The sequence below is a fragment of the Ctenopharyngodon idella genome, chromosome 23, assembly GCF_019924925.1.
Source record: "Ctenopharyngodon idella isolate HZGC_01 chromosome 23, HZGC01, whole genome shotgun sequence".
Taxonomy (NCBI): Eukaryota; Metazoa; Chordata; class Actinopteri; order Cypriniformes; family Xenocyprididae; genus Ctenopharyngodon; species Ctenopharyngodon idella.
The window spans coordinates 17,471,913-17,485,436 of NC_067242.1; the positions used below are offsets into that span (position 1 = coordinate 17,471,913).

A 13,524-nucleotide genomic window follows, 5' to 3' on the forward strand; every position below is an offset into this window, starting at 1 on the left:
CATTTTGGATCAAGTTATGTGGTCAATATCATGTGACAGGATGTGACATCATTCAGACACCTGCAAAGGACCACATGGTCATGAAGCAAAGTAACTAACTCTCTCTTAACTATTTGAAAAATTCATGTTTTCACTCGCTCATACGCATGTCCTGAAACAGGTCATTCGGTACAACCGCTATAAAACATTGAAAATGTTGTAATATTTTAAAAACTTTTGATTTTTTGATAAAAAATTTTGATTATCCTTTTGCTAGCTAGCTATCAAGCTAACTAGCCAGCTAGCTAGATATCAGCCTGTTAGCACTGTTTGAAAATATCGTCATTCGGTATAACCAAAAGTGTCATTTGGTAAAACCAAAATTTTGGTTAAACCGAATGACTTTTTGGTCACAAATTTTGTCCATCTTCTAAAAAATGACAAAAGCAGTGTTAATTGGGTAACACTTTAGTATAGGGAACATGTATTTACTATTAACTACGACTTTTCCCTCAATAAACTCCTAATTACTGCTTATTAATAGTTAGTAAGTTAGTTGTTAAGTTTAGGTATTGGGTAGGATTAAGAATGTAGAATAAGGTCATGCAGAATAAGGCATTAATATGTTCTTATTAATTACTAATAAGCAGCTAATATTCTAGTAATATGCATGCTAATAAGCAACTAGTTAAAATAAAAATTTCATTTTTTCTCTGCATTACCTTTGTAAACTCTATTATTTTATTTTTAAAACTAATTATTAATAAGCAGTAATTAGGAGTTTATTGAGACAAAAGTCATAGTTAATAGTGAGAATTGGACCCTAATGTAAAGTGTGACTTTTTTTTTTTTTTTTTTGCACATACAGAATAATAATTTAGGAGATTTAAAAATGGGAGTGTTTATGTGGCCATAGTCTTGTCACTAGCTCCATAATAAACAGCTCAATTTCTAATTCTTATATCCCATTTTCTCACTTGCATGCATGTGAGAGCTTAAATAAACAAATCACATGCACAGGCACACAAGTTATAATCAACCGTTAAACCGTGAGGATTACATAGTAATCTGCTCATCTCCTTACAACAGCAAAGCAGTAGCATTTTGTGGAGGTATAAAACTAGATTCAGACCACACACACAGATAGTGCCAGCTTTCGCTGACTCATCACTTCATATAAGATTTATTTCCCAGGCAAGAGTCCCCTGCTTTCAAATATCACTAGAACAATGCCTTCTCTGTTTATTAACCTACCGAATGACCTTGAGCCACATCCTGTGTGAAACTGTGCCTTTGGGAATAAACTTTATTATCACATAAACCAGTGACTCAGGAGTTACTGCAGGTTGCATTAAAGTTTGTTTCTACTGACAACACACTGAGGGGTTCATACCTGGAGCTGTTTATCTTCCATTCAGCTTCAGGCTCCTTAAATTAAACATTTTAATGTTTAAAGAGATTAAATCATTCAGGGTATTATGGGTGAAACTAATTTTAAAGTGAGGATCACTACACTCTGTTCTACTGGAGTGCACTTGAAGTGAGAACGCAGTGTTAATCATTATGCAAATAAAAAATAGTGTCAGATACTGCCTTTTTGTTTTATGTTTAATTCAATTTGCATATCTTTCCATGAAGTGTTTGGTAAAAAAAATAAAATAAAATACAATAAAATAAATAAATAAATAAAATAATAATAAAATAAAATAAAATAAAATAAAATAAAATAAAATAAAATAAAATAATAAAATACAATAAAATTGCATATCTTTCCATGCAGTGTTTGCTAAATAAAATAAAATAAAATAAAATAAAAATAGGCACCATAATAAAAAATAATTAAATTAAAAACCACAGTAAAATAAAATAATAAAATAAAATAATAAAATAGGCACCGTTATAAAAAAATAAATTAAACTAAATTAAAGGCACAGTAAAATAAAAATAAAAAAAATAAATAAAATAACAAATAGGCACCGTAACAAAAATAAATTAATTTAATTAAAAGTCACAGTAAAATATAAATAAATAAATAAATAAAATAGGCACCATAATAAAAATAAATTAAATTAAATGCACAGTAAAATAAAAAATAATAATAATAAATGAATGAATAAAAAATAAAATAAAATTTGTTTTAAATAAAAAAAATGTTTATAAGAAAGATATATTTTTCTGATAAGCTTTGGATATATGAGGGCATTTGTGGTAATTTTTGGATTACACTGTTTGTTTGGAATGACCCTACGAGCCGTGTTCCTTTCAAGGGTGCAAAAACGTCACAAAATCTAGAATGAGACAGAGGAAGTGACCCAGACAATCTCTATGAGTCCAATGTCCTAGTGTCCTCAGATCAGAGAGAGGAAATGTCCTGGACTCTCTATCTCTCTAGCAGTCTGGTGTTCTTTATCTGTCCCAGATAAAATGAATTGCACAGATTTGATTAGGATGATTTGTGGTAAAGGACAAAGCTGAGGTTGGAGCAGTCAATCACTGAGACTGTACACACCACTCAGAGGAAACCCTCACTTTTAGCCACACTTCCTTTTGTCAACCAACCTGAAATACACATGGCCCAGATTTATGTCACTCATTTTTTCCCTCTTCCTTCTCTCTCTTGCACACGCATAACTGACTTCACAAGGAAACGTTTCAGAGTGGCAGTTCAAGAAAAATGTGAAAATCCATTGTCGGAGATCCCTGGAGATATTTTTGAGAACATAATCTCATAAACATGTAGAGTCTGAGTTTTTAGCACTTTGAGTGAAGTCCGACTTAAGTTATGCAAACCATAACAATAAGTGCACTGAGCCATGAAAGTCACTTTAATGAATATTGTCTGTGTGAATAAGCCAGTGCCAACAGGAATAAAACACAATTTAGTTCATTAACATAAGGATCTCTTGATACCTTGAAGTCCTCGTCCCGGAGTGAAACACTTTGTCTGTTCAAAGGCTCGTGTCACGGTTGCCCCTTTCAACAAACTGGTGATGGACTCCACCTGAAAATGAGATCAGTGCATCATAGGAAATTAATTTTTAATGTGTTGGCTACGAAAATATGGACAAACTCATCATGAGTACTTTTGGGTTTCAAAACTCATTCCCATTGGTGATCTAAAGCGCCCAAGGAGGCAGTTTGCACAAACAAAGCCCCCTTGAACTCCCACCCTGTCAGCCGGAAAACATTTGTGTTGCATGTGAACTGGGAGTGTTGTTCTCCTGGAAACCTGCATGCTATAAAGCAAACAGCAGGCAAAAGGGATGCAGTGAACCGCACTCCATTTTACTGGTGATTGAAACATCCTCATTAAAAAAAGTGTGGAGAGAGAGACAGAACAGATTGATCTCTGGGGGGAAATGACCACAGCCATGGGGCATTATGTGGGGGGTCTTCAGCCTGTTTTTAGGTGTCAAAGAGGTCAAAGGTGAAGCTAAGTCTTTATAAAAGCAGATGGGATAAAGCACTAAATAACATTTGACCCTGGACCACAAAACCAGTCATAAGTCACAAGGGTATATTTGTAGCAATAGCCAACAATACATTGTATGGGTCAAAATTAGCGTTTTTCTTTTATGGCAAAAATCATTAGGATATTAAGTAAAGATCATGTTCCATGAAGATATTTTGTAAATTTCCTACTGTAAATATATCAAAAATGTATTTTTGTGAGTGGATATGCATTGCTAAGGACTCAACATGTCCTCCAACCAATACGCCTATATAGGTCGTTTGTCACTTCCTTGAAATACGACCCATAGGAGCGTTTACTAAAGTTGCGCCCCTATCGACAACAGGACACTTTCGTTTTAATTCATGAAATACGACCCATAGGAGCGTTTGCTAAAGTTGCGCCCCTATCAACAACAGGACACTTTCATTTTAATGCATTGTTCCCTTTTATCTGCATCATATTTCAGGTTTCGCGTAGCTCAATTGGCAGAGCATTGCAATATATAACAATATGCAATCATGTGATCATGCGATCGTGGGTTCGATCCCAGGGAGCGTATGTGCTCATAAAGTGTATATGCACTATAAATCACTAAGGGTAGGTTTAGGGGTGGAGTGGGTGTAGTCGTTAATAAAAAAATGAGTTTTGCTAAATGGAAATAGGACAAATGGTGAAAAAAGTCTACACATTACATTTAAATGAACACGCATTTTGATTGGTAACAACAGTCATACGTCATTTCACGACAACAGATGTAACACGACACTGTCATTATTTTTACGCCAGCTAGAGGGCGCATGACTTTAAACGTAAATATAGGTCGTAATAAGGTCCTTGAAAAACGACCTATAGGGTCGTTTTTTTTTTTTTTTGGAGCACAATCTGTAAGGACTTCATTTGGACAACTTTAAAGGTGATTTTCTCAGTATTTTAATTTTTTTGCACTCTCAGATTCCAGATTTTCAAATAGTTGTATCTCGACCAAATATTGTCCCTAACAAATCATACATCAATTGAAAGCTTATTCAGCTTTCAGATGATGTATACATTTAAAAAAATTGACCCTTATGACTGGTTTTGTGGTCCAGGGTCACAAATTATAAATTTTTATAAATAATAATTCAATAGTAAACTTATTTTTGCTTTAATTAAAATGAAAAATTTTAATTAAATTAAAATATTAAATATTATTAAAATAATTATTAAAAATTAAAATTATTATTATATGTCTATATATTATTACATGTCAGGACAGAGGTTTAAATTTTAAATATGGATATTTTTCTTACAAAAGCCCATCTCTTTGCTTCAGAAGGCATTTATTAACCCACTGGAGGCGAACGGATTACTTTTATGATGGATGGATGTGCTTTTTGGAGCTTCAAAAACTCGGACACTATTCAATGCCATCACAAAGCTTGGAAAAGCCAAGATATTAATTAATATAACTCAGATTGTGTTCGGCTGAAAGAAGAAAGTCAGATACACCTAGGATAATTTTCATTTTTATGTGAACTGTCCCTTTAAGTAATGATTGCTATATGTAATTGCTATATGTCAAGCTATTTTGAACAATGTTTTTGATAATTGTTATTTAATATGTGCTGTTTTTATGACAGCTTATTAATGGATTACATGTAAAACTTGTACTTCAATCATGTCACACTATATTAATATACATATACACTAACACTGTTATTAATATTGATATTATAAATCATAATAACAATAGTAACAATTATTATTGTTGTTGTTATCATTATTATATATACAAAATTTTATATATACGGTTCACATGAACAAATGCTCTACATTACATAGTATACATTTGTTGGACCTCACAGCAAACACACACCTGGCTGAAGAGATGCTCCAGGAAGCCATGTAGCTTCTTTTGTTTGTCGTGAGATATCCACACACTGGTCGGCATCTCGTCCCCTGTATGTGAGTGATGGAGAAAGGGTGAAGCGGTAATCATTAGAGGATATATGCATTCAACACAAAGCCCTCAACACATTAGTTTCATTAGTGCGGTATTGCCATAACAATGAAAACACGTCTCTCCACTCCTCTCAGTCTTTCCTGTCCTTCTCTTCCTCCATCTGTTCAGCAGTTAGCATCAAATGGCCGTCAACTTGGCAGACGCCGTGTTTTGGCGGGTTCTGTTTGACTAAGTGGAAAATGCGTGCTTGATGTGCAGTGCAATGAGATAAGAATCAGTCTGAAAGGCACATCCAAGCTCTTGCCAAATTTGATTAGAGTCATGGAGGATGTATCAGGGGAGTGAACTAACAATGGTGTTGTGTTGTCAGATGTGTGCAGGATGATATCTGGTTGCGTTACCTGAGTCCATCTCGTCGCTGTGCACATAAGAGCTGCAGTGACTGCTGCAGATGCTGGTGAAGGACGCTATGGAGTTTCTGTTGCTGTTACAATCACTGGAAGATAAACATTCATGTGTTACGAACAAATTATGACTACTAATACTCAACCATGGTGCTGAAGCCACAAACAACACACAATAAACAACATTCCTAAATACTTCTGTAGAGTTTTAAATCAGAAGCATCTATTAAAGTGCCCCTATTATGCTTTTTCGAATATTATCTTTCATGTAGTATGTAATACGTATAGCTGTTTGTGAATGTAAAAGGTCTGCAAAGTTCAAAGATCAAAGTGCATGATAAATGGAGTTATTGTCTCCCAAAAGAAAGAAACGATTCTGAACTGCCTGAAAGGAGTTGTCAGTAATTCCAGTCTTACTTCCTGCTTGAACCTACGCAGGTTTGTAACAAATTTGCATAAGGTTTTCATTGGCTTCCCGTGAAAAACGTCTACTTTTGTCATTGTTTTGGAACACACCAGCTTATTCATAACCTTATGGCTAACATATTCATACTAAAAGCTAAAAAAACTTACATTTTGATTTCAGGGGGACTGAAAATACTGTAATAGACTTTTTAACAACCTTTCGTAACAATGAAAAGTCTTTACTGTCACTTTTGATAAATCTGTTGCTTCCTTGCTGAATAAAAGTATTCATTTCTTTAGAAAAAAAATCTTACTGACCCCAAACTTTTGAATGTTAAACAAATTTTTCTTCATTCATGACTATATTCCTAATACAGCACTGCCTCTCGTGCCTCATTGCTTACATAAATTAATCACAACGTATAAAGCAATTTATAAATGTAACTAATCTGTATACTGTAAGACGCCACACCTGTAGGAGTCCCTGTTGCTGATAGTGTCGTGACCCGAGTCCTCCTGCTCGTCTCCGGTCACATTAAAACACACTTTCTTCCCGTTGCGTTCACTTTTCTCACTCTCACTCTCAGCTGAAATGTAGCTCTCAGTGGGCTTCCCTTCAGACCCGGTGGGATGTGTGATAGAGGAGAGCAAACTGTGGGAAATACAGAGAGAGAGAGACAAGGAGAACCACAGAGAGATTAATCACACATTGATCACACTGCAATCTATGTGCAATAAAAGAGTTAAAATCTGCAGAAACACGTTTATGACTCACATAAACAGAGGGAAAGACACATCGTTCTATGACTCTGTTACAGTGAACCAGGGGTGGACAATACAATAAATAGTAGGGGTTAAAAACATAATTGAAATAAGACACAACAAATGAAATTATTGAAAATAATAATTCAATTAAATAAATAAATAAATAAACTGATGTCATCAGAGAAGGAACACCATTCCAGAGCGGAAACAAATTTTCAGATTTTGACAAAAAAAATTCTGTGTATTAACTTGCATGGATTAATCGTTCACCACAAGACAAGTAATGTGTGCTAACAAATGAAATATCACTAATTTTGATTTCATGATGACTTTAATTTTGTGTTTATTGTCCTATTCCTGTTGTTTGTGAATTAATTTCTATTGTTTGAAGCGTGTTTTAGTTGTGTCGTGGCTTATTTCCATTATTTTGTGGGTTTCTTTGTTTTGTTGTGGTTTAGTTCCTTTGTATTGTGTATTTTTCTATTGCATTTTCAACTTTTATTCCCATTTGTTATGCTGTGCATCCCTGGGTCTCGAACAACTGTCACTTTCCAAACCCTAGCATGGATTTAAGTTATATTTCAAATATGTTTTGGGAGGATCTGGCACAGCATGTCAGAGTGTTGAATGTGTGAAGATGAACAGAGCCAAACAAAATCACAACCTGTTTGTGCTTGGCTTCCGGACAACAACTCGAGGAAGTTAGAGGTCCTCAAAATATGATTAACATCAAAACATGCATATACAGCTGTGTCAACAGTCATAATTCCTTTAGTTTCCACACAAGGAGAATGGCGAAGAAAATCTAGATGACGCTGGTCAACTTATTCTCACACATGGGGACATTTAGGTCACATTTTCAATCTGGTTTTGAGGCCCAGTCTTGCCACACATGAACAAACTAACATGTCAAGCCTTGTTTGAGTTTCAGACAACCCCCTCAGGGTTCTTTTTATGAGAGTGGACACATAAACATTCTTTCGTGGAATATGCTCCCTTATGAGCCCAAACCGTAACTCTAATTCTCACCCTAACAATAAACAAAACCTAAACGAAATCATTTCCAACCCAAACCAATTCTCTGAGTGAGAAACGCAGGAAACTTTCCAGCAATACCTCACTCGTGAGAGCGCCTGAAGGCCTCTTAAGCTGCCCTATTTCTCCAGCTATGTAGTTTAGGGCTGTTCGATTCTGAATTTTTCAGAACTGACTCCAACTCTGACTCCTGGTTGTGGAATCGACAGAGTTGATTCCAAGAATCAATTTCTCGCTGTTGTTTTCGATTCTTTTTATTATTAAAGAGGCCATATTATGCCCTTTTACAAAGTCTTGGTTTTGTTTTTGGGGTCTACTAGAATAGGTTTTTATGCTTGAATGTTAAAAAAAATATCTCAGGTTACGACTGTAACCCTTGTTCCCTGAGAAAGGGAACGAGACACTGCGTCGGTAACAACACTTTGCGGAAGAAGCGTCGTTATCGACGCAGTGCGAGTTCCCTCGAAAGGGAATATGTTATTTTTAACATATTTTACATTGTTGCAGCACCTCTCTTCCCAGTCTGTCAGTAAAGCTCTGTTTAGTTCCTGTCTCTATGAAAAGCAAAATGTGCTCTGATTGATCGGATGGACCAGTGTGTTTTGATTGGTCAACCGCTCTGAGCATGTTTCCGAAAAGACACGCCCCTTGCCATAACCGCGAATTTCACATGGCAACAACACTACTAACGCAACTCAACCAGGCCTCGTCCATTTTTTTATTTTATTTTATTATTGTTTTTTGTGTGTGTATGCCTTGAGCAGGAATTATTTAAATGAGGAATATTGTGACGTGTACGTTCCTGGAAGAAAACTGAAGACTACAGGGAGTTCATAAACAGTGCTTACTGATATAGAGAATAACTCCCTTTGGAGTGGACTTTGTGCTTTGTAACTTTGCAGACCTTTTTCATGCTCAAACAGCAACATTACACACTAAAGTTGAAAATGTAAAAAAGCATAACAGGTTCTGGAGGAACATGTTTACCCTAATCTTGCAGTGATTACATGATATGAATGCTTCCCTCCTTTTAAACTTCCTTAGACTTCATTGAATATAAACAGCATCTATTATCTCATTGTGGACAACATAACAAGCCAGTTTCACCCTTTAAGCTAAATTATGGAGATTATAAGAGTAGTTTATTCTTTTTATATTTAAACACCTAGAACATATCTGCGTTTGTGCATCATTGCCTGAATTGTTTATTTCAGGCACAATTTTTTAATGTAGGAAACTTGCCCAAGATATAGGCTAATCAATATTTGTTTTGTTTTATTAACCCAAAGAACCAGTTCATGGATGAATGAATCGGACTTCGCATTACTATTAGCGAGCAACCGAGAGGCGAATTAATAAATTGCTCTACTGAACCGAAATGCACTATTAAGGAGGAGTCGATTCCATTTTGAATCCATTTATTTTTGGGATCGACTCCCAGCCCTAATAGTGTTCCCCCCTGGTAAAGCAGACTGATTGCCACCATCGAGTAACATTCTGTCGCCATAGAAAAGAGCACCCACTGCCTCTATTGGCTGGAGATTAATAAGGAAGTGAGCACAGCATGGGGCCTCGAGGGGCACATAGCATCAAAGTGAGAAGAAAAGGAGGAGGGGAACAATGATGAGACACTGCGGGGGAGATCTTAATTCGGGTCCACGGGTCTCTCTGCCTACAGGTCCTTTATACATGAGTGCTTTCATGTGACATATGAGGCTCTTTACATTCAGCTAATGTCGTGCAGCTGACTCTGCACTTTCAACTATAATAAGAATGTGACTTCTGGTCAAATCACACATTCAAATATAAAGAGATCACTATCTGAAACATCTAACAAGATAGATCTGAAACATCTGCATTGCACTAGAAAGACAGTATAGAAATAGAGCCAAAGCCAGAGTGAAACAGATTGCGATATGGGATTTATGATATATGCATATACATTATATGGCTAAAATGTTCTTTGATTCTTCTGAGAAAAAGTGAAGCTGTCTAAAGAGGAGCTGCCACCACTTACCCATTTCCAAACCATTTGGAATAATGCTAACTGATTCATGATTTTTAATAACGCTATTTGTAATGAGCAGGAGCTGGAGAAAACAGGCAGAGATGTGGAACTAAATGCTGGGTTATTTAATGGAAATAACAAAATACACAAATAACAAAAACTATGCAGAACAAAGAAACAAAACCACAAGGAGAACAGCAACCATTACATTCAACAACTGACAAAGCAATGAGAGAAAACCAAAGGACTATATATACACAGGGGTTAACAAGCTTAACAAGATAGCTAGTTAACAAGACACACCTGGGAAGACAATCAAGGGAAAAAACTACAAAGGACTACAACATGGCACTCAGGACAGGAAGTGACATAAAAGTCCAAGGACAAACACAGAGCACATACGACAGAGCCCCCCCACGGCAGAGACAACCAAGACAGAGCTGGTAGAGCTGGAGACCACCACAGTGAAGACGGAGATGGAGACCAACATGGCGAAGCAGAAGGCCATGGGGAGTCAGGGGACCAGGGCAGAACAGGTACACAAGGTTTGGGGCTGGCCTCCATGGCCATGACAGGGTAAACAAAAAGTTCATAGTTGGCCTCTGTTGCCATTACAAGGGTTCAGAAACGGCCTCCATGGCCGTGACAAGCAGCACGGTGAGTTAAAAATCAGCCTCCTTGACCGTAACGGAGCCGTCAGGGGACACAGAGAGTTCAGAGAAGGCCTCTGTGGCCATAACTTGAGAGGAGCTGTAGCGGACGCCACTGCCTCGGGAGGAGCTGTAGCAGTTGCTGGAACCTCAGAAGGAGCTGTAGCGGTCGCCACCACCTCAGGAGGAACTGTAGCGGATGCTGCCACCTCAGGAGGACCTGTAGCAGTCACCGCCTCGGGAGGAGCTGTCGCCCCAAGACTACAGTGGGCAGGATGGTACTGGCCGATGTTGTATGTGACTGGCAAAGCTCCATGGCCGCCAGAGCTTGAGGAGCCTCCAAAAAATTGTGTTTTTAGTGGTTCATTAAGTCCAGAGCAAAAAAAAAAAAAAAAAGGAAATCAAATTATGGTCTGGGAAGTGTGTTTGGTAAGCAAGGTCCACAAATTCACAGATATGGTCCTCGAGGGAACGCTGGCCCTGGCGGAGGAGAATGAGTCGAACACCTGCTAGATCCATGTGGTGTAAGTTGTTCCATAATGAGCGAGACCAGGAGACAATCAAGGGGGAAATACTACAAAGGACTGCAACATATCACTCAAGATAAGAAGTTGCATAAAAGTTCAGGGACAAACACAGAGCACATATGATGCTATTAGGAAAGCAAATAGGACACATTTTGAATTTATGTTGACTTTTAGAGTGACTTCAAGTCAGTGGTTCTCAAAACACTGTCCACAATAATATTCAAAGGCCCACTAGCCCTAGTTTTTTTATGTTGCGTAAAGTTTGGATATCTCCCTATTCTCCTGAGTCTTGTATTTAAAAGACTGTATTCTCCTTCATTTCCATGCTGTTTACACACGCAGCCCCTGACAAAATAAGTAATAACTTGATTTTCATATCATTTTGAGGCCTCCTTGGAACTTTGCTGAAGTCCCCTATTGGGTCCCGCCTCCCTAGATTAGAACATTTGCTTTAAAGGGACAGTTCATCCATTTCATCAAATGAAAACTGTCATCATTTACTCACTCTCTTGTTGTTCCAAACCTGTTCCCCTTTTTTTTTCTTCTTCTTCTGTGGACCACAAAAGAAGATATTCTGAATGGACTGTTTTGTCCATATAATGAAAGTCAGTGGGGTCCAAAAATCAATGCTTGCACCCCATTAACAAAAAAACCAGAAAGAATTTTGCGAGTTTTTAAAAAATATCTTCTTTTGTGTTCCACAAAAGATAAAGTCATATAAAGTCATACAGGTTTGAAACCACATGAAGGTCATAAAAAGATTACAGAATTTTCATTTTTGGGTCAACTGTCCCTTTAAGATGGTTATGCAGTACCAACAACCACCAGGCACAAGTCCATCTGAAACCATCCACTTCTGATCTCCTCATGCTTTTCCTTTCTTTAGTCTTTTCTTCATCCCCTCCAACTGTAGAGATCAATGCACTTCTTAATCCACAGCAGAGTCAGAGGCTTCCAGAAGTGGCTCCAATGAGCTACTCGGTTGCTATTTGCCCCATTATTGCTGCATGACAGGGATGGCTGTCTGACAACCACCTCCAGGCAGTCATTACAGCACTCTCTCTTGCCCAGGGCTGTGAGGAAGGTCATTATCTCCCCACCAGATCAAGGACGGCCTTGCCAATAAGCACACTCACAGACCTTCAGCCAGCAATCGGCACTGACAAGCATATGGCAGCAGCAGTGAAAGGTGCCGCCCCCACCTTAGATCAAGACTAGCTGAAATTGCCATCATGTCCATAGAGAATGTGACCATGTGATTTCAACCAAATGATGAAAACTCAAAGGCTGTTAGTGATAATGGATGTTTTTTTTATTTAAACTATAGGTGGTATGACTATAATTGGAAAGGAGGGAGGGACAGAGAAAGAGGAGTTTCATAATGCAGTCTTGTTAGGCACTTGTGCCACTTTGCAAATTACTCAGTGAGAGTGACATTTACAGTGTACTGCCTGAGTTCAATGCTCTTTTTATTTCTGCAGATTTCCATCTTGAAATATGGCGGCCGACCTCAGAGTGTCCCATTTCCTTCAAGGTGTTAATGTGCTTCCAGAAAATGAAACCATCAACAGCTTAGTTCCGACAGGAAGTACCCCACCCACCCCCTTTCTGCTTAAGTGTGTCCCACACACACAATATATGCAGTTGTTGGGAAAAAAAAAAAGAACATAATTATAAACATAATGCAAATTCCAGATGTCGGGTCATGTGAAATGCACAAAGATTAAACTGTTGCTGGTATAGTAACATCCCATAGAGACTCTAGCAGTCATAAGAATTGTCACATCTAGGAAAAACATGCGTAATTTCTGACGTCATTTGATTTCTGAATCCAACTAAATAATTTTTGCTAACATCTTATAAATAATTTAGTTAAAAAGCACATTCAAGAAAATATTACAGTCAAGGGAGTGTTAATAATGCTGCAAATAATTTAGCCTTCAAATGTTGAAATAGCTGTTTTTTTTTTTTGTTTCTTAATATATTAATTATAGGGGTGTAACGGTACACAAAAATGACAGTTCGGTATGTACCTTGGTATTGAAGTCACGGTTCGGTACGGATTCGGTACAGCAGCGGGGAGAAAACTAAACATAAAATTGCATTTTTCCTTTTATATTAAACAGTGGTTTATTGAACAAATTGTGTGTTAAAATTTTCTTAAGGATAAAAAATCTATCGCTGCTAATGCTGTAAAATATATATATAGGGAGAACTTTCTTGCATATTACTATAATATTAAAGGTTACAATTAACAACAGAGCCCAAATTCTTTAATTAAGTTGCTATTTCTTTATAATAATCAACACTCACATAAAAATTGTATGCAAACATGTAAATTGCATATAAAGCAGT

The 13,524-nt window shown here is 37.1% G+C and overlaps 1 protein-coding gene across 1 annotated transcript in view; it reads right to left on the bottom strand.

Moving 5' to 3' along the window:
- prex2 (phosphatidylinositol-3,4,5-trisphosphate-dependent Rac exchange factor 2) overlaps positions 1-13,524 on the bottom strand; it is a 151,394-nt gene that overhangs the window by 48,046 nt on the left and 89,824 nt on the right. Inside the window, exons 26-29 of the mRNA XM_051882280.1 lie at positions 6,657-6,836; positions 5,777-5,871; positions 5,289-5,371; positions 2,890-2,980 (exon numbers count right to left, since the gene is read on the bottom strand). Coding sequence (XP_051738240.1) covers positions 2,890-2,980; positions 5,289-5,371; positions 5,777-5,871; positions 6,657-6,836 — 449 coding nt within the window. The remainder of the gene's footprint in view (positions 1-2,889; positions 2,981-5,288; positions 5,372-5,776; positions 5,872-6,656; positions 6,837-13,524) is intronic.